This window comes from Apteryx mantelli, chromosome 4, assembly GCF_036417845.1.
Source record: "Apteryx mantelli isolate bAptMan1 chromosome 4, bAptMan1.hap1, whole genome shotgun sequence".
In the NCBI taxonomy this organism is placed as follows: Eukaryota; Metazoa; Chordata; class Aves; order Apterygiformes; family Apterygidae; genus Apteryx; species Apteryx mantelli.
Window position 1 is genome coordinate 22,885,340 of NC_089981.1, and position 20,075 is coordinate 22,905,414.

The 20,075-nt window shown below is 41.3% G+C and overlaps 1 protein-coding gene across 1 annotated transcript in view; it reads left to right on the forward strand.

Annotated features, from left to right (window-relative positions):
* LOC106496949 (mucin-5B) overlaps positions 1-18,821 on the forward strand; it is a 42,887-nt gene extending 24,066 nt beyond the window's left edge. Inside the window, exons 22-47 of the mRNA XM_067295996.1 lie at positions 553-732; positions 1,073-1,309; positions 2,233-2,389; positions 2,577-2,705; positions 3,128-3,212; positions 3,435-3,472; positions 4,645-4,800; positions 6,016-6,108; positions 6,840-7,081; positions 7,567-7,744; positions 8,040-8,290; positions 8,728-8,911; positions 9,478-9,670; positions 10,376-10,554; positions 10,991-11,060; positions 11,209-11,330; positions 11,739-11,770; positions 12,213-12,390; positions 12,679-12,783; positions 13,401-13,441; positions 14,014-14,136; positions 15,022-15,117; positions 16,355-16,483; positions 17,184-17,223; positions 17,915-18,038; positions 18,647-18,821. Coding sequence (XP_067152097.1) covers positions 553-732; positions 1,073-1,309; positions 2,233-2,389; positions 2,577-2,705; positions 3,128-3,212; positions 3,435-3,472; positions 4,645-4,800; positions 6,016-6,108; positions 6,840-7,081; positions 7,567-7,744; positions 8,040-8,290; positions 8,728-8,911; positions 9,478-9,670; positions 10,376-10,554; positions 10,991-11,060; positions 11,209-11,330; positions 11,739-11,770; positions 12,213-12,390; positions 12,679-12,783; positions 13,401-13,441; positions 14,014-14,136; positions 15,022-15,117; positions 16,355-16,483; positions 17,184-17,223; positions 17,915-18,038; positions 18,647-18,821 — 3,537 coding nt within the window. The remainder of the gene's footprint in view (positions 1-552; positions 733-1,072; positions 1,310-2,232; positions 2,390-2,576; positions 2,706-3,127; positions 3,213-3,434; positions 3,473-4,644; positions 4,801-6,015; positions 6,109-6,839; positions 7,082-7,566; positions 7,745-8,039; positions 8,291-8,727; positions 8,912-9,477; positions 9,671-10,375; positions 10,555-10,990; positions 11,061-11,208; positions 11,331-11,738; positions 11,771-12,212; positions 12,391-12,678; positions 12,784-13,400; positions 13,442-14,013; positions 14,137-15,021; positions 15,118-16,354; positions 16,484-17,183; positions 17,224-17,914; positions 18,039-18,646) is intronic.
* Positions 18,822-20,075: the final 1,254 nt, after the last annotated feature.

Below are 20,075 nucleotides of genomic sequence, written 5' to 3' on the forward strand. Positions count from 1 at the left end.
GATGTGCATATGCGTCCATGACATTAATGTTGATGGGGTGGTGATAAAGAAAGTTTTTAGAGGAATATGTTTCTGTGCCATGGCTTGAGCATAGGGCAGACCTAATTACAGAGGGAAGAGTTCCTTCCTTCCAGTTCAGACTTAACATTTTCCCCCAAGCGTATGTAAAACAGCAAAGTGATTTCTCCCAGGAGGCGGGGGGGGGGAGTCTGTGAAACAGATAGGCATGACAACCGGCATTCAAGCACACCCAACTGCCCAGGCTCTTGGGAGTTACTATGCCCAGCAAAACGGATTTCTGCTAGAATGAGAACAATTTCTGTGGCCATGAGGTAAAACTTGTGATGCATGGGCAGAAGTTTCCCAGCGAATTCACTGGGTCTTATCTGTGTCTTGGAAACCAATTCTCACAATTCTGAGGATAGAAATAGGCCAAGATATAGTGAAAGTATTACAGAAAAATGAGATGAATGACAAGAGACAGAACATCAACCCTGTTATGCTGAGTTTTCTGTTCGATTTCCTGCCATGCAATTTATTTGCTCCTTGTAGAGCAGTGAAATCAGGCTCTTGGAAGGAAGAATCCAGGAGATAGCTACTGATCCAGCAGCTGAGAAGAATTACAAGGTGGATCTCAGGGGAGGTTATATTGTGATTGAAACAACTCAAGGGATGAACTTCATGTGGGACCAGAAGACTACAGTTGTTGTTCACGTGGCACCATCTTTCCAGGTAGGTACAGGACTGACTGAGAGCTACAATGTCAAACTCAGAGTTACACATGCAGAACTGGAAACCCAGCCTGAAAAGCAGGGCTTGGAAAAGTGTTCAATCTGGTGGACAAGAAGAAGCAAGTGGACCACATCTTGTGTTTTATTTCACCATCCAGTCAGTACAAAGTGCTCCAGAATATTTGGAGTTAGAGGTAAAGCCAGACACTTTGCGGTATTGGAGAGTTAAGAGTGATCTTGTCACTTAGACTCCAGCTTTTTCTGAGACATATTTTGATGACTGTTTAGAAATTTGCAACTGTTTTTTTTTTTCACTTACTGTACCTATGCAAATTACCTAGGGAAAAGTCTGTGGCCTTTGTGGGGACTTTGATGGCCGCTCAAAGAATGACTTTACGACCAGAGGGCAATCAGTGGAGATGAGCATCCAGGAGTTTGGAAACAGCTGGAAAATAACCAGCACCTGCTCAAATATAAACATGACTGACCTGTGTGCCGATCAGCCTTTCAAGTCTGTTCTGGGACAGAAGCACTGCAGCATCATTAAGAGTAACATCTTTGAAGCCTGTCACAATAAGGTAATCTTGTTCTTTTCTTATCTGCGGTACTTTCACACTAGGCGTTTTTTACAGTTGTGGAGCACATTTGCACAAATCATTACTATTAAAGGCTGTTACACAGTGTCCTAAAGTAAAATGGCTACATCTCTCAAAACCTCACTTTATTGTTATGCCAGCTAAATCCTGTTGCACCGTATTAATGAACCAGAGTGGTGCCTGTTTAGAGTAATCAAAGACAAAAAGGAAATTGTTTGGCCACTAGATGCAAAAAGCTAGGTATCAGTTTGTGAAATTTATAAATAACTCCGCATAAGGCTATTCTTATGGGGATCCTTAGGAAAGTCAGTTCAAATTACCTAAAGAAATGAATTTTTTGGTATATTTTGGAAACAAATTGAATTAATCTAAACAGAAGAAAGGCTACTAATTCTTGATAAGAATGTCTATAAAAGGCTTCAATGCATTTTAATAATCTCTTTTAAAAGTTAATTTGGCTTAATTTCCTTGGTTAGCTCGTGCTGACAAAGGTTAAAACACAAGTGATGTGAAATTCAGTGGAAACAGGATTTCATTTGATACTCATTTTATCATTATCTCTTGATTAGAGAGTGCATACACTATACATCTGTGCTAACCCAAACCAAGGTAGATCTGTCCTGCAGAAATTACATCGAAAAGATACTTTGAGTGTAGATGCCAGTATTACAAACATGAGAATGAGAAGAATTAGAGTCCAAGTCCGCCAGACAGGTGAAAACTAGAAAATTTTACCTATTGTCAAATATCAGAGCTCCTTCATGACAATCCCAGTCTGTCACCGACTCAGCCTGGTTCTCCCCAAGATACTGACACTGGATGGCAGAATTTCAGAGCCCATTCTCTCATTAAAAGACAGTGTGGGAGGAATATCTGTGATAACAGATCTGTTGATATTTTGATAGGTGAACCCAATACCATATTATGAATCCTGTATTTCTGACTTCTGTGGCTGTGATAGTGTGGGAGACTGTGAGTGCTTTTGTACCTCAGTTGCTGCTTATTCAAGAAGCTGTAGCAGAGCTGGTGTCTGTATTGGCTGGAGAACTCCTGCCATTTGTCGTAAGTATCCCTGTGAAAATGCACGCAGAAAAGCAGTGTTCCATGTACTCAGGCACATCTGAGATAGAAAAGAGGAGAATTCTGACTTCTGTGCACATACATGGCTTAAACTCTTGTTTGTAAGAATTAGAATGTAAACCTTACCAGATGTCTGAGATTTGGAGGTTTTTTTCTTCTTCTGTTCCAGCTGTGTTCTGTGATTATTACAATCCGCCTGACAAACATGAGTGGTTTTATAAACCTTGTGGTGCCCCTTGTCTGAAGACCTGCAGGAACCCACAAGGAAAATGTGGTAACTTGCTGTATAGTTTAGAAGGTAATTCTTGCTTGACTTTGGGGTGTACAGGAGGCAAAGCTAGTAGTCCAGTTTTAAATGTCTTAAGCATCAAGGTTGCTGTCTTCCCTTGAAAGACTATTTCATTCCATTTCCAGAAACTCACTGTTTGAGCCTTGGGCTAGTTCCCCATTGTGCCATTCATAGCAGAATTTGCCTGTTGCCTTTAAAATTGGGCAGAGATACAAGGACATTAAATTTACACAGAATAATTCTCTGTTGACAAATAGAGTTAATTAAAACCTTTGGGGGAGAGGGAAAAAGATGATGAGAACAAATAATTGGTAATATAAAGAACCCCACATTCATTTTGGAATCAAGTATGCCACTGATAGAGGTATTTGTGTTTGCCCTGTATCTGTGTGAAGCAGACCAAGGACACTTTGTTTACGTTCACTCTCCAGGCTGTTACCCGGAGTGTGGTCCTGAGAAGCCATATTTTGATGAGGACCACAGGGAGTGCGTTTCCCTCCCTGACTGCACCTCATGGTAGGTCAGGTGATGGTAAGAGGAACAGAATAGGATTGGACAGGACTATCTAGGCAATGTCTGGTTTATGTTTATAGGAACTCATGGCAGTGGCAATCATGATTAAATCCTAAAGGAGTAGGCTTCTTTGTAAAAATAGATACAGTTGCAGACTTTTTGTTGTTACTCCACATATTGATTCAAATCAGTAAAATGATCTTATTCTTTCCTCTTTATCTTCAGTGATCCTGAAGAGAAACTGTGTGTTGCAGACTCAGATGGTAAGTTTTCACCATTCCTGTTCGACGTGTTAGGACAAACAGGACCCAACATCATGTGTTGCTGCAGTCGCATTGCCAATAGGACTTCAGCTAGTTAGTTCAATAGATGGAGGCACAACAGTGCCTTGATAAGCAAAAAGAAGCCTTTGACCTGAAGAAAGGATAGTCTAAGGATTATCCTAAGGATTAAGTCTAAAGGATAATCGGAAGGAGTGAGGAGAGAGGCCTGAAATGTGGGATTCATCTGACCTAGGTAAATACTAGTTCATCAGGTTTATACTTCTTTTGTAGTCAATGCAGACAGATAATAGCCTGAAGCAGGCCACTCATGGTATGGTGTCTTAATGAGCACTTTTAGAATGGGGTGAATCTTCCTGTAATGGTGCTATTTTCTCAATCCTAATGACGTAAGAAACCTAGACAACTATCTTACCTGAAACAACTGATGTTTATATGCCTCAAGGCATTTTGGAGCTGTGGGTTCTGCTCCCCGAGCTGCAGTGAAATGTTAAGCAAGCCATGCAAAAGATCAGATATCAGTTCATTGCCAGAACTGGGAAAAACTACATCTCAAAAATGCAGGGATAATTCTTGACCCAGTAGACAACACTTCTTCAGTTTTGCTGATTTATTACAGTAATAGATATCTTCTTCTAGGGTTCCTGAGCACACATTCTCCAGAAACTGGAGCGCTTCTCATGTATTTAAATGAAACTGTTATCATTGCAACTTCCTTGTTAGCAGATGGAAATGGATGTGCAACAGCTTTTTAGCCAGTGTCTTATCACCCAACAAAAGTGATAGGTAATCCCAGTCACAGCCCCCATCAAGAGGGAATGGCCCCTGTGCTCCAGGCTGGGTGAGCACAGTGCCAGTTCTGACTCTTTCACCACCCAGTAACTCCTTTATGCAAACTGACTCTGAGAAAGACCACCAACAAAAGTCCAACCCAATTTAAATAAAAGAGGTAGACTCTCAATGTGACTCCTCAAGTAGAAACTGAGAAAACTTTACAGCCAGGCAATTCACATTCAGTGATATGAGCCATAGAATGGTAAATCTGGAGGATTTCTTTTTCTTTTTTCATTTGTGTTATGAGATAGTGTCGCTTGTATTTCTGTTATAAGACAGCATCCCCTGGTACCATGGTATTTGCTCTCTTGTTACTTCAGATTGCCTTTGCTGCTACAATGGGAAGACTTACGCCTTAAATGAAACTATATACAGTCAAATAGATGGGACTGAGTGCAGTAATGCTGTCTGTGGCCCCAGTGGGGTAATCATTAAAACCTTCATCCCTTGCAGAACATCATCCACACCAGCACCAGGTACTAGATTTATAAGGGGTTTGGTGGTGATTTCAGAAAAATCCGTAATGGTGGCAAGATTCCTCTGTCTTGGAAAAGACTACTCCTGCCTGATATTATAGTGCTAGGATAAGCACAGAATTTTAGGCAATTGAAGTTTCAGGGAGGAGGGGGCAGACCTTATGGGTCTCATGATGGGGGCAAAAATGTCTTTTTTTTTTTTTATTATATAGATTCTTACTTTTGGAGGGGGAAAAGAGAGAAAAGAGAGATTCAGCCACTTCTCAGTACAACTTTTATAATAGCTATGGGCTTATCATAATTGAAACTCTGTTATTGTTAGTCCCAGTATTTCATAGTTCTAAACACTGTTTTCTTCCCTCTCATCACCTGTGTCCCACTATTGTTTTTACTGTTCTGGTTTCCATCTTGGAGTCAGTCAATCTCAAATGGGTCATTGGAGCAAGAAAATCAAGGTACCTGGTGGTTTACTCCCTTTACAAAGGAAAAGTTGTGGAATGAAGAGGAAGCGAATAAACAGAAAGTAGATAGTAAAAAAGAGATAAAGAAAAGATGGAAATATGAAACATGATTATAGCAAAGAAAAACAAGTGGCTAAAAAAAGTGTCTTAATCTGATAGCAAACTTAACCTTTAATTTTCCCGGTCCTACTTTGTAAACTTCTCTACTGAGTAGAAAAGCTGAAGACTTGAGGGTCAGCCCATGTGTTTGGTATTTGCTACATATGTTAACACCTGGAGTAAGAAATATAGTGGGGTGATGGCTAAAAAAGGAAAGACTATTCAAGGCAGAGTATAGAGTAGCCAAGTTAAGCATTTAAATGATCTGTCTGTATTAAAATCAACAGGTACTTTGCAACCAGGCACTGAAAGAGACAATGGTGTCCCACTGGAAATCACCTCTCCAAAGCCAGGTGAAGTCCTAGAGGATTAGAAGTTCGAAGAAACCTTAATTTAGAATGAATTAAGAGACAGTGGAAGGCCTGTAAACTTTATTCTATGCAGGGAAAATCTGATTAAAGTGCGGAGTGTGTGTGCATGATTCTAATAGCATACAGCATGTGTGTATAAACACATAAGTAACTCCACAGAATGCGATGGGGATGTAAAATGATTCTTTCCCCTTCTTGTGATTGTATAGCAATTAACAGATGATACAGGACTTGAAGTTAGAGTAGTAGAGGATTTGAATATTAATTAATTTCATTTCCTGCAGAGATACATGTGCAACCTGTAACATCTGCACCACCATCACCAACAGTAGCCACTCCCTGCTTCTGCAATGACAATGGGCAATTGATACAAATGGGTGAGGAACCATTTAATTTCTTCTGTCTGCCTCATTGATGTAGGAAGAGGTACTGTTAGATAAATGTGCTCAAGCAAGTGCTCATTCAGCCTGCTGCAGTTGACTCATTACATCTCTGAACTAACACCTTCAGACTTACAGCTCTTCCATATCCTGTAACTTTGTCCTGTTTTGGATATCCCTATTGTAAGGGAGCTTGGAGCAGATGTTAGCTTCACTGGGCTCCAGCACAAACCCAGGATCCCAAATCCCCAAACGTGGATTGTCATCCACATTGGTATCCCAAAGATAGAGGACTGAAGTCTCTTCACCTATTAGTAGCTCCTGAAACACCCATCTCCCAGTCCGTATGAAGATAGGATGCAGTCAGTCATGTACTAGTACGCTCCTCTATTGTACTCATTTTCAGTTCTTACTGATGTACTTACTGAATTCAGAAGAATGGCAGATTAGCCACCGTGGTCCTCCCTTAGCCTGTGCTATTTGGATGAATTGAGTCTGGTTCTGTCATTACATTCGAGGATTTGCAGTCTGAGAGCCACAGCTGAATGTGGCCGTTAGATGCAGACAGGACCAGCTAGTTAAAAGCAGAGCTGTGTATGGGGATGAGTAGGTGGCTGACGTGAAAGAAAAGCGTTTCTGTGCTGCGTGGGCCCTGAGAGTTCACAGCAAATCTTTACCGGTTTCATGGGCAACTCAGTGCTAACTATAGGGTTTTTTTGGCCTTGCAGGAGAAAATGTTTCTCTGCCAGTGAATGTATCAGGTCATTGTGCTTACTCCGTTTGCAATGCATCATGCCAGATTGAATTAATCTGGGCAGAGTGTAAACTAGGTCATGCTGAGCCTCTCAAGATCTGTGATCCAGACTCTGAAACCTGTCCACTGACATCTGCTCTGAATGCAACAAGCCCAGTTCCTGCTTCCATGGCAGCTCCTGTGAGCAATTGTCTTGGACTCATTCCTCCTAGAAAGGTGAGAGACTTGAAAGAAGAGGACGTGGTTCTTTAGCTACAGCATTGCCTGCAGCCAAGATTTGGTTTTCTCTAAATCCGCACTTCTCTGATGCTGGTAACTACTATTACAGCTGGACTGCAGATGTTGCTGAATTGGATGATTTAGCAGTATACTGCAAGCCCCAAAATAATTTAGGGAAGAAGTTGAAAATTATTCTATTCAGCTGAAACATCTAACAGACTGTAGGAAGGCAGAGCTACCAGGGCTGAACAAAGGTCATGACCTTAGTATTGAATCCTATACAAAATGTTGTAGAACAGAAGTAGCTATCAAGGCTCTATTGATTGCTGTATGCTTTCTGCTTCTCAGAGAAAGAGTAGACAGCAAATATCACCATGCCAGACAGTTAACTGAAAGGAGTGTGGTTGGTGTGCGTGATTTAAAAAACTTTGGTATATTATTTCAGTAGGTTTTTCTCCTGCTCTCTATCAATCTGTCAATAGTTTAATGAATCATGGAACTTTGGAAACTGCCAGATTGCCACTTGCTTGGGAGAAGAAAACAATATTAAACTGTCCAGCATGACTTGCCCTCCTCAACAACTGAAACTCTGTGTCAATGGTTTCCCATTCACAAAACACCACGATGAAACTGGCTGCTGTGAAGTCTTTGAGTGTCAATGTAAGTACTGTGGCAGAGGAATTCCTGAAATTTATGTTATGCCCAGCTGGGCCTCGAGCAAGATAAATCTATGCGATCAATTTCTATGTTATGATTAATTCAGTGGAAGGTAATGGAGCAGAATTCCCACCTAAAACACTGTCCGTTAAGTGCAAAAAAAGTGTTGCTGGTAACGTAGTTTTTCTGCATCTAACTGGTCATTTCAGCTCTCATGGAAAGAGATAAAGTAAAAAACAGTTTGTTTGCAGGGAATTGAGGGGAAGCCCAACTTGAAGTCTGTTGCTGTGTTTTCCAGGTATTTGCAGTGGATGGGGAAATGAGCATTATGTGACTTTTGATGGAACATATTATCATTTCAAAGAAAACTGCACCTATGTCCTTGTGAAGCCAGTTCAACCTGACTCTCACAGCTTCTGGATTCACATAGACAACTACTACTGTGGTGCCACTGATGGAGCAATTTGTTCAATGTCCCTTCTCATTTTTCACTCCAACTCTGTTGTTATTCTGACACAAGCAATAGAACATGGAAAACGAACAAACCTGGTGGAGTATTTTATTAAAATGAGTTCTCAATATTATTACATGGTAGTTATATTACCGTACTGCCAAGTGCCCTGCCATGATAAAGGATAAAGCTTGTAAAAATGGAATGGGTGGCAAATGCAGTTATGTTTCTGTCTCTCTCTTTTTTTTTTTAATGTCAACAAAAATTTGCATATTCTAAAATTTTGATTTAGATGGGAAATAATCACATAACTGAAAGCTGTTGTGTTTTTTTTCCTGATATGAGTTTTCAAATTACAACATATTAAATAGATCCCATAAAGAACCAGCAGGCCACTGCTTAAATGACTACCTTTGTCAGATTTTATTTGGTGCACCTGAGGTCTGAATTTGTGCTATGCCTTCCAGTTACTCAAGCTGTACACTTTGTGCAACAGAAGGATGTTCATAGAGCACTTTTGTGTGTCTCTTTTTAGATTCTGTTTAACGATAAGAAAGTTGTTCCGAACATTTCCAAGAACGGTATCAGGATAACCAGTTCTGGCCTTTACGTCATAGTTGAAATACCTGAATTAGAAGTTTATGTCTCCTACAGTCGACTTGCATTTTACATAAAACTGCCTTTTGGAATGTTCTATAACAATACTGTGGGGCTGTGCGGTGAGTGTCCTGTTCAGTTGACAGCGATGAATGTAATAAAGTTTTCTTCTTCTTTCTCTCATACCTTTATAAATGGCTCTGAATCCATGCTACTCCACTGAGTCTTATTTGACACACAGTTTTCATGGATCTCTCTCTATTTGGTGGAAAGACACTGTTAGAATGTGGAGTTCTAAGCCACTCGCTTCCATTCTGTCCACATCTGATGGTGGATGGGGACAGGTTCTTTCTAGACCATGCCCCCAATCATATCTACTCAGGATGGGAATGTAGGAAATATGAAGGGCCCTGTGCTAGACAGAACCATCTTATTTGCTTTAGCCACCCGGAGGAACGCATCAGCTGACACCTCAACTCCGCTTTTCATGGGTAGCTGGCAACTAGTTCTTCTAGCCTTCTCTTCCTACAAACAGTTCTTGTGAGCTCATCCAGGACCCCATGTGTCTGTTACCTTCCCAAAAGGGTCAGAGCTTCCCCCTTTCCTTGTTGTGGGTACAACTCTTTTCTTGAGAAGCAACTTTATCACCTGTCCTTGAATTGTCATTTTGCTTTTGTACTGCTACCAGGTACCTGCACCAACCGGAAGTCTGATGATGCTATGAAGAGGAATGGTGAGATCATTGAGTCCTTCAAAGAGATGGCATTAGATTGGAAAGTGCCAGATCCTACCAACAGATACTGTAATCCAGGTGCCTCAGAACTGGCTGAGATTGAAAATCAGCAGCGCTGTGAACCTACTGATCTGTGTAAAATCATCTGGTAAGAACTCCTGAAGGTGTCAGATGGAAAAGTTCACAAGATAATTTTGTGCTTTACTGCATGGCTTGGGAGAACTGCCTACAGGCCATGATGAAAATGTGAAGTCTAGACTACCTTTTAAAGCTGAGCAGTGAAATGAAGTGTGAATGTTCCTGAGTTTGACAGATATTTTTCAGCTACGTCATCAAAATCAGTCCTCCTTTAATAGTGTCTGCTGCTTGGCACTGCCTTAGCCTGTCAGCTCTGGAAAAGTTAGACAGGGGTTCTTAGATATAATTAAGTATCTGGAAACTCTGGATGAAAAGGGACACAGTCAAAATACAGTAAGCAAATGTGTGTGTCTGTTTTTAAAATAATTTTGTGGTTTAAAATAGGATTGTCAAGCATGCTAACATAAAAAGATCTGTATTTAGAATTACAGCTGTCAGCTACAAAAATGACTTTTCTTTGCAGATATCAGTCCAATGTAAAATCACTTCCTTTCAAAATGTTGTAAAGAATGGGAGGTAAAGCTGATTCTTAATTAAGCTATGTAGGTCTGGGTGATACATAGTGCCATGGGCATATTCCCTATCAGAGCAATTTGCAGTTGGATCTTTACCTTGAGGCTTTCTCAAGATGGGGACGTTTGGTTCTGAGTTGAATTTGTCCTTGGAAGTAGTCCAAGGAAGTGAAAAGCCCTGCCTGTTTTCTTGCTTTGCAAAGGAATCTGACTGCCTGCCACAGCGTGGTTCCCCCACAACCCTACTATGCGGCCTGTGTGGCGAGCAGGTGCTCAGAATGGGGCCCCCAGGCTGAGTGCCAGAGCATGCAGACGTACGCAGCCTTGTGCGGCCTCCACGGGGTCTGCGTTGACTGGCGGAGTCAGACAAACAGGCGGTGTGGTAAGTCTGAGAAAGATCTGCTGGTGTCCAAGCATCTCCAGTCTGTTCTTCCCTCACCTCCCTGTGTCAGTTTATGTTCCTCAGCATAATCAGGCTTGAATCTTTCCTTAGCTGAGGTGGACCTGAGAAAAGCAGAAACAAATCAGAGAAGTTGTTCCAGCACAGAACTCATGCAGACCAAGTGGGAGACTGCCCCAGAGTCCTCTCTGAGCAGCTCAATGGAGATGCTGGTTGGGACCTCTCCCACTTTTCTCCCCTGCACATTATCTACAGCTTCATCGCTAGATGGCAATATGCAGCTTCCTCCTCCTCCCGGGAAGGGGTGGTTTCTGGTTGGTCCGTGTGCACCAAAGGGGGCTTGTTGGCCTGGGCGCTGTGCACTGAAGGGTGCTGGTAGGCCTGGGCGATCTAACCCCCCTGTTGTAATGCTCCACAGAAGCCAGCTGTGCTCAGGATCAGGTCTACAAGCCCTGCGGGGGAGCAAAAAGAAACACTTGCTTCAGCAGGTGGGTCATTTCCTAAGGCAAAGGTCTGTAATTTGAAAAGTGCCAAGGAAGGCAGGACGGTAGTGTTCCTGTAGGATTTTGGTGTCAGATTGCCTGTGGGCACATTTCTGCCTCTCATTCTTTTCCTGTTTATATTCTAATTGCGCAGAGAACTCATTGCGGATACCCTTCCAGCCCAAAATAACACACCAGTGTTTGTTGAAGGATGTTACTGTCCTGACGGAAAAACTCTGCTGAATGATCACGATGGCATTTGTGTTTCTGTCTGTGGTAAGAAGTAATGTAAAAGGTAGGGTGGGGAGCGGGGATCAAGACCCCAACTAGAGCTGCACGTAAGGGTTCCCTACTGCATTCCTGGGACACTACATTCTCTGCAGTAAAGGGCCAAACATATTCTGGGGGAGACCTTCATGCTGACCCTTTCTAGCTAGACTAGAAATGTTTCTGAGTGACAGTGTCCCCCTGCTCTTAGGCAGAAAGTGCAGCTTTTGAAAGAACAAAGAAAAAGATCTTTAAGATCTTCTGGGTAAACCGCTTGTGACTTTGCACTACCGTTCTCTCTCTTTTCATGTCCATTTGTCAGATTTAAAGACCCTCCTTCTATTCCTGTCTTCCTGCTTCCATTGTTTTTTCCCAGTGCAATTATTAAAGGAATCTATAATTTATTCTGTTTTATAGGTTGCACTGCACAAGATGGATCAGTGAAACAGGTAAGGAAAATGCTGTCCATATGCTGCAACTGAATGCTGTGAACTAGTGTAAAAATGGTTGCATGAGTTTCTTGCTCTTTTAGTTCTAATCTTAAATACCAGTGAACTGTAGTGATAGCGGGGAAGAAAACGACAGACTATTAATTCCTGAACTTCATTCCTTACCTGAGATATGGAAGTAGAATTAGCAGTCTGTGAGAATCACTGCTTTCTGGTAGAACTATCGGGTTTCCCTTTTGAAACACACAAACCTGTAAAGGAAGGCAGCGGATAATAGCATTTTTTTCTTACAGTTCCCTTCTGTCCCTTCAGAGGTTTGGATCTGATTTTCCTATATAATGACCTAGGGCAACCCAGCCCTACCTTGCCTTGCAGCAGGCATTCAATAATCCAATACTTCTAGGTTTTGCTCTCTGAACTGCTACTTCTCTTGTTTTCACAGCCCAACGAAGCTTGGGAGCACAACTGTCAATACTGTACTTGTGATGAAGCAACCTTGAACATCTCTTGCTTCCCCCGCCCTTGTGCTAAGTCTCCTCCTGTCAACTGCACTAAAGAGGGCTTTGTGCGCAAAATAAGAGCACGTCCAGATGACCCGTGCTGCACAGAGATGGTCTGTGGTGAGTGGGGATTCAGATCTCATCATTTGGCATAATTTGCCTTTAGCAGTGGCTGACTCAAGGCCTTCAAAGGTACTTTGTCAGTAAGAAACACTTAAGCACAGGAACTTACACTGAGTTTTGTCTTTGGGAATCTAAGTTCCCCAAAACAGAGTTTTTGCAGGTCAGAAACTGAACCTTGCTAAAGGAGAGCAATTAGGAGATGACTTGGCTGTTCAGACTTCAGCGTGCTGGTAAAACTGCCAGAAAGGATGCTTTGGCTTACTTTATCTACATTGTCTGTTGCAGAATGCGATATAAAAACCTGCATTATCAACAAAACAGCATGCGACTTAGGCTTCCAACCAGTGGTAGCTATATCTGAGGATGGTTGTTGTCCTGTTTTCTCCTGTAGTAAGTACCATGTTTCCTTAAGGTGTTTTATGTATTCTTTGAACTATTGCAGTTTTCTAAATGGAACTTTTTTCAGGATCAAAATCAAAAAGTAACCCCTCCCCTCCCCTCCCAGCCTTTACATTTCTTGTATTTTATTGAGACAGAGCAACTGGTACAGGTTATCTGTAGCCAATATTCACATATTGAATTTCTGTTACATAGAAACCACCCAGAAGCTTTGCTACAAAACTGTATTTTCAGAATCTCATGCCTGACCCAACCTCCCATTTGCTCTGAGATGGTAAACAATAAAGAAGAGCTCAACTGATTTCAAGCATGGCTAAAAATATATGATGTAAATAGTCTGCCATATGGGAAATGCTGGGATATAGAGTTCCACCCACTAGGTGCATAAAATTGGAGCAGGTGTTACATGTGGGCTTCAGGATAACAATTAGCAACATATCCCAGCTCCCTTCTTTTTTTTCTTTCCTCCCAATGTGTAGGCTATTAAGGCCAGTAGACAGGCTCAGTTCTACTCTGCCTCTCCTATAAGTCACTGAGAATTCAAAGATTAATACAGTAACTGGCTACATCATTCCTAGCACCACCTTTTCATTTTATTTTTCTTGCAGTACCAAAAGGTGTATGTGTTTCTGAAGGAGTTGAATTTAAGGTAGGTCATCTTCCAGACGTTTCTTTCCATGGGCTGATGCAGCCTGAATCAGAATGCTCTGAACTTATGTCAACACTTGCAAAAAAAGCAGGATTAAAATAGCCCATAATTTTTCCCTGCCAGTAGTCTTATGTATTATTGGAAATGTTACTGAATAGGTGCCCCTAGAGACCAGTAGCTGGCTTGCTAAATGAGATCTTACCTGTGTTTTTAGAGTCAGGAAGTCAGGATTGTAATTGAATACAAATTTTAAATCTCATTAGATGTTGTAAGATTAATTACTAGGTCAAACTGAGGAAAAATTGGAGTATGGAATTCATGAAGTAAAGTAGTAATTCATTTAACATGATTGATGCACTTGGAAGTATCAGCCTTGTATTAATTTTGTGATATTGACAGTATGAGGTTTGAAGTTAGAGACCTGAAAATATTCATCTCGGGAAGCTCTGTCAGAAATAAATCCCAAGCACAACCATTTATTTTTCTGTTGTCAAGAGAACATATGTATATCCTTGAACCCACAGAGTCCTTGCCATGTCTTGTCTCCTCTCTCTATTTCTTCATATTTTCAGCCCGGGGCAGTGGTGCCTAGAAAGTCTTGTGAGGACTGTGTGTGCACAGACGAGCAGGATGTTGTTACGCAAACCAACCGCATCCAGTGCGTTCCAGTGAAATGCCAGACTGCCTGCCAGCAGGTCAGCTCCGTGCGCTCAGCCTCTCGGACCAAGAACAATGGTTGTTGAGGGGATATATTGTAAAACTGGGACAATATAACAGGTTCCTCCCTAAAAGGGAGCAGGATATAATCTTCTGTTAGTTTTGTGGTTTTTTTTCTCCAGCAAATTTAAAAGTCACCCTTGGAAAGATGCCCTGAGGGAAAACGATTGCAAGCCAGTTAAAGTGAAAGCTGACTGCTGAAAGACCATGTTTGTGTTGTCTATTGTCAGCTCAAAAAATAAGATTGCAAAGAAATTGCATATTCTAAGTGGTTTACCTGTGCCCAGACACGACTCAGTACTCATGAGCTGAGAGTCTGCATACAAAGTGTTGAGTACCTTACTGAAGGCAAGCAAAGAATGATTACTTTTCCATTCTCACCCAGATACGGCCAGGCCCACTATCGATCCTAAAAATGGATAAAACCATTATCCTTTATCGTGAGACCACCTACACATTCTCCAGCTAAAAGAGTGAAAGTGTAGTATACCTAAAACAAGGGGGAGGAAATAATTAACATGTGTGTGAACATCGTCACACGTCTGACACAGTGACAGTACTTGTGAACAATCCTGTAGACCAAGCACTTGAGGATGCCAAGTTAATTACTTTGTCTCAATTAACTTAACTTGTGTGTTAGCATGGAGAAGAGTAGCCAATGACAAGGTCTTCATGGTGAGTGAAGTGCCCTAGAGCCTGCTGTTCAATAGGGAAAGAAAGAGTTAAATTGTCAGGTTTCATTGTCAGTTTTAGAGCATTTTCAACAGATTTCTGAAGTCCTTAGACAACAGAAAAATAATTGGAGTCCGCTTCATGAATGAGACCCCAGGTAACATGGCTAAATGGTAACTTTATTCCCACAGGGTTTCCGCTACATGGAAGAAAAGGGTCAGTGCTGCAGCCAGTGCCGCCAAGTGGCTTGCGTGGCGATTTTTCCATTTGGCAATGTGACCATTGAGGTGAGCACTCTCCTGCTCTGCACGCCAAGCTGAATTACCAAAAAGACCTCAGCATTTTTGAAGCAGTGTCATACTTTTTGAGGCTGGGAAGACCATTAGGAGATTTAAAAATTTATACATTTCCAAATTAAATGTAGATGTTTATATGGCTGCTCTCTTTACTATGCACATCTCACAGACACTGTTGTGTTGAGAATTATGCATCTCTGGCAGGAATGGAAATTAATTAACCCCTTCTTCCTGGTATGCAACAGAGAGAAAAATTTGGAGGGGGTGTTGACATTGTGTAATACAGCTTTTGCAGAGATACGTGAGCTGGCTTCACATCACAGTGCTCCAAAACTGGAAGCAGTGTCATTATGTTGCCCTGGGGATATAGCACTAAACTGTCTGAGTGAGCTGATACAGCTAAACTACCACTATTTCTGAATTTGCTGGAACTGAAATCGAAAGTGGCATAGCCGCTTTAGTGCAGCGTGCCTTGGTAACACACCACGTAATATACCATGTCTTCTCAGCTTAGCTTTGTGTAGGCATAATCTGAGCCTCAGGCTAGCTCTTTGATTTTATTACAGTCTGCTGCTCCTGTGAACAGTTAATGACGCTGTCTCACCCAGTTACTGCTGTCTTATACCCTGTTTCTTCTCTGATAGCTCTGTTTTGCATCTTTTCTATTTATACTTTTATTCCTTGATAATTTTTCTTCTGAACTACCTTTTCGTATGCCAATATATTCTTTTTACATTTTCCCTCAAAGGGGGCTACCATGAGTAGGCTTTGTATTTATCCATTAGCCTCTGTTATAAAGACTGTTTCCCTCCTTTGCATTTTTGGCTTTGCTGTCATCTGTTGAAAAAGCAAACTGCTGAAATCCTTTAAAAAAAAAAAAAAAAAGGGATTTTTCTTTTGCTCATACTTCATTCCACATATATCAACACACCCACATTCTGTACTTAATGGTGCCTCTTAGCATTTCTGTTCATAACTCCATGCTCATTCTGCCATCAGCTTTTGATCCTTTCTGCCTAGGTGGCAACAGAAGGGATTTTCGCATAGGCTGGTACTGGGTGAGCTTTGTACATAATTTGCAGATTTAAGTTCCAGACATTTCGACACCTTCAAAGCGATATGAACAACCCAGTCCCTCTGGCAGTTCATTGACTGCATTACTATTGTATTATTCCATTTTTATTGTTAACATTTATTGTAATTTGGATTTTTTTCTGTTTTTATTCAGGTTGGAAAGAGTTATAAAGACCCATATGATAACTGTACTAAGTACACATGCACTGAATCAGCAGGCCAGTTTTCCTTGACTAGTACAGTAAAGGTCTGCCTACCATTTGAGGCATCAAACTGTGTCCCAGTAAGTATTTTAGAGCTAGATAAAAGCCTTCTGGAATGAGTTCTGCTTCTGCTGTTCTGGAAGGTTTCACTCTGGAAGGTTTCACTTTGAAAGTGAGCAAAACTAACTTACCACGAACCCCTGAGGGAACTGATACACAGTCTTCTGCGATGTGCTGCATTGCTAAGGAAAGAAGGGGTAGATGAATAAGCAAGATGAATAACAAGGGAGCTCATGTGTGGCCTGGTTTTCAGTGGTTAGTGGCTTCCAGTAACTTTCAGAGGTGATGTGGGGATTCACAGAAGTTCTGAAAATGGAAGCAGGGACGAAGACAGCCATTGACTTGAATTAACTTTGCGTTAAGTTCTGTGTAGGTAAGGCTGTCTGACCACAGGAGAAGAGGTAATTCTCTGGCTTTGGAGCTGACCAGAATTTTTGTGGTGGCTTCAATAGGATCTACATAAGGCAGACCTGTGTTGCAGAACATTTTACCTGGCTTGTGGTATGACTTGTAGTTTTAAGAAAATTCACTCCTTTCCTGGCTGGATTTCTTTAAAACTCTTTTGTATATAACTGGTACAGTCACAGTTTTGTGATGTGGAATCAGTCTGTTGGTTAAAGATGCAGGAAGGTGCTATTAGTTGCTTAGCAATATGCACATCTTAGATTAGAGTACCTGAACCTTTTTGAACCTGTCCCCTTTTGTTTGCTTTCAACACAGGGGACAATTGACGTGACTTCAGATGGCTGCTGTAAGACATGTGAGTGTGTTAAATCACTGATTCCCTAGTCAAGCACTGTTTGCTTCTCCACTGCTTGTAGCCCTGATCCTTCATGCAGTGAGCATCTGCAGTTCCCACAGATACCTGTGGGACTGAAGGATACTTCTCCAGCACTGTTTTGTACCTCATAGCTGAGACTTGAAATCTGCCTCATTCTTCCAGTGGGGATACTAAAAATCTTTGTGGTCTCCTTTTCTGAATTTTTAAATAACTGAAATACTGTTAGTTTAAAGTATATTCCTGGTGAGAGAATTTGTAGAAAATACATTCTCTGTTCTTCCATCTGGAAATTACATGCAAAAATATTTTTTTTTCTTTAGGATCCACCCATCTACCCAGAAACTATTGGCCATTATAGAGTCACACACATTAACAAATGTCATTTATAGCAATAAAAAAAAACCCTTCATGGTTTTTTTAGGTCTCAGTTCAGCAATAGCTTTACATGAACTTATATATAAGTCTTCATTTGAGTTAGTCCCCAGACAGGAAAGTGTCTTGACAAGCATGGAATTGCTTTGCTGAATTAGTGCCTCTTTGATATTTAGTTATGCATTTGAACTATAACAGGTTTTAGTAGGATGATCTGCTCTTGCTTTCCTAGCAAGTATCTTTCAAAATGTTTCCTCTCCAGTCGGAATAAGTCTAATAGAAATGATCTCCCACACAGGTATTGACCTGCCACATAAATGCAAGCGTAATATGAAAGAACAGTATATCGTTCACAAGAACTGTAAGTCTGCTGCTCCAGTCCCCGTGCCTTTCTGTGAAGGGACGTGCAGCACATATTCCGTGTAAGTAGGAAATTTCTCTGTCCTCGCTGGTGCCTGGTCTTCCTGGGTTCCTGCCCCCAGCAGATGCAGCTGTTTGTCCCCTTCTACTGCAAAAGGACCTGGTTAGGCAACAGCGTGTGCAGAACAGCAGCCTTTAGCGATGTGACTGAATGTCACGCTTAGGCTTTAGTGTGATAGGCGTGCCCTATCTTAGCTAGGAAAATAGGTCACTATAAAAACAGATCTGCTAAAATTTGTTAACTAACCTGTTCTTACACACCCCCTTATGCAATTTTTAAACAGCTCTGGGGTTTGGTGGTTTTTCTTTCTTTCTTTTTTTTTTTTTCCTGCTCTTTAGTCTCTGCATAAATTGCTCATTTCTGTTTTGCCAGAATGGGCCTTACCAAAAATCCACTGTAGTGACTAGGATTTTTCCCATTGGCATCAGAGGATTAGGCCCTGCGTGGCTCGTAGCATCATGAGGGTAGACTGTTTTGAACCATCAGAAAAGTGGATAAGAAATGTTTACTCCCTTATTCCTTAGAAGTACCTATAATCTGAGCAGCAAATACTGATCGGCTTGGGAAAACAACAGGCTGCGGGCTGATGTGTGAATCCTGTTTCCACAGGTATTCCTTTGAGGCCAGCGAAATGGAACACAAATGCATTTGCTGCCATGAAAAAAAGAGTCATGAAGTGCAGGTGGAACTGGTTTGCTCTCGGGATAAGACAATCCAGTTCACATATGTGCATGTAGATGAGTGTGGATGCATGGAAACAAAATGCCCAAAGAAGAGAACATGAACGTAAACTCATTTCAGCTCCCATTTAATGTTTCCCTAGCATGTGAGTAGTTTAGAACAAAGCTGTGAGCATCCTTCTAACGATGGTACTTTTCTCCTTTGCTTTTTCCTTCTGGTAATATATACAGTTATGGAAATTAGCCAAAGGATTTTGCTCTATGTGTTTGTAGAATAAACTGCATTTTAAAGAGGACTTGTTCTCTTGTTTCAGTGATGCTGCTAATGGGGCAAGGTGACTATGTCTTTCCTCCCACAGTGATGTATAAACTGAGATTATTACAAGGCACTCCAGAGACAGCTGATGCCTTTCAAAAGTCCTGCCTGAAGAAAGTACAAGTTACCAAGCCATACCCATATATATCACTTCATTTCACTCGGAAAGGAAACAGCAATAGCTTTTACAGCTGCAGTTCAGTCTATCGGACGGGGCTGAGCTCAGGGGCAAGGCTGTACCTTTCCATTCTTCTCCCCACTGGTTTTGCACCTCATTTCGCTGAGAATCTGCATCGCTGGAGGAAAGCAAGATGCTGTTTTCCTTTTGCACAGTGAGCACTACATCAGGAGTGTTAAAAACATATTTTACATATATGCAACAGAATTATTATATTCACAGCCTTTTAAAGTTCTTATCTCACTGGTGTACTCTTTTATTTGCAAAGACCACATCAAACTTTGAGATGTGTCTCTGGTGAGAGACTGAAATTCAGTCCCACTACTCATTACATGACTATGTCTTGTGTTATGAATGATTAACTACCAGCTAGTGAGTCCCATGGGACATAGTGTTTGTGGCAGTATCTTATGTAGACAGGGATCAGAATAGCTTAAAAATGCCTTCAAAATATTCAAGGAAGGCAGATGCATTTGCGACTTGAGCAGTTCAGGTCTTCTGTGACCTGAAAGAGAACTGAGGACTGTGACTTTCTTATTAAAGTGCAGTGTCCCACAGCCTGATGTATGAGGTATTTTGGACTCTTTTTTGAAAGGAATACTTGTAAACTGACCAAGTAGATATGAAATTCATTAACCTTTAGCTTTCCATTTTAAAATGCTGCAGCTATTGAGCTCCTAGTAACCTGCAGTTTAACTGTTTTTCATAATAAATCATTTTAGCTGCCATCAGGTTACCTTCATGTGTGCCACTTCATTGCAGTGTTACTGATCTTCACCTGACTACTTAATGTTGCTGGAATCCCAGACTTTGAATAAGCATAGGAATTGAATGATACACTCTTTCTCTGCCCTCACGTGAGAG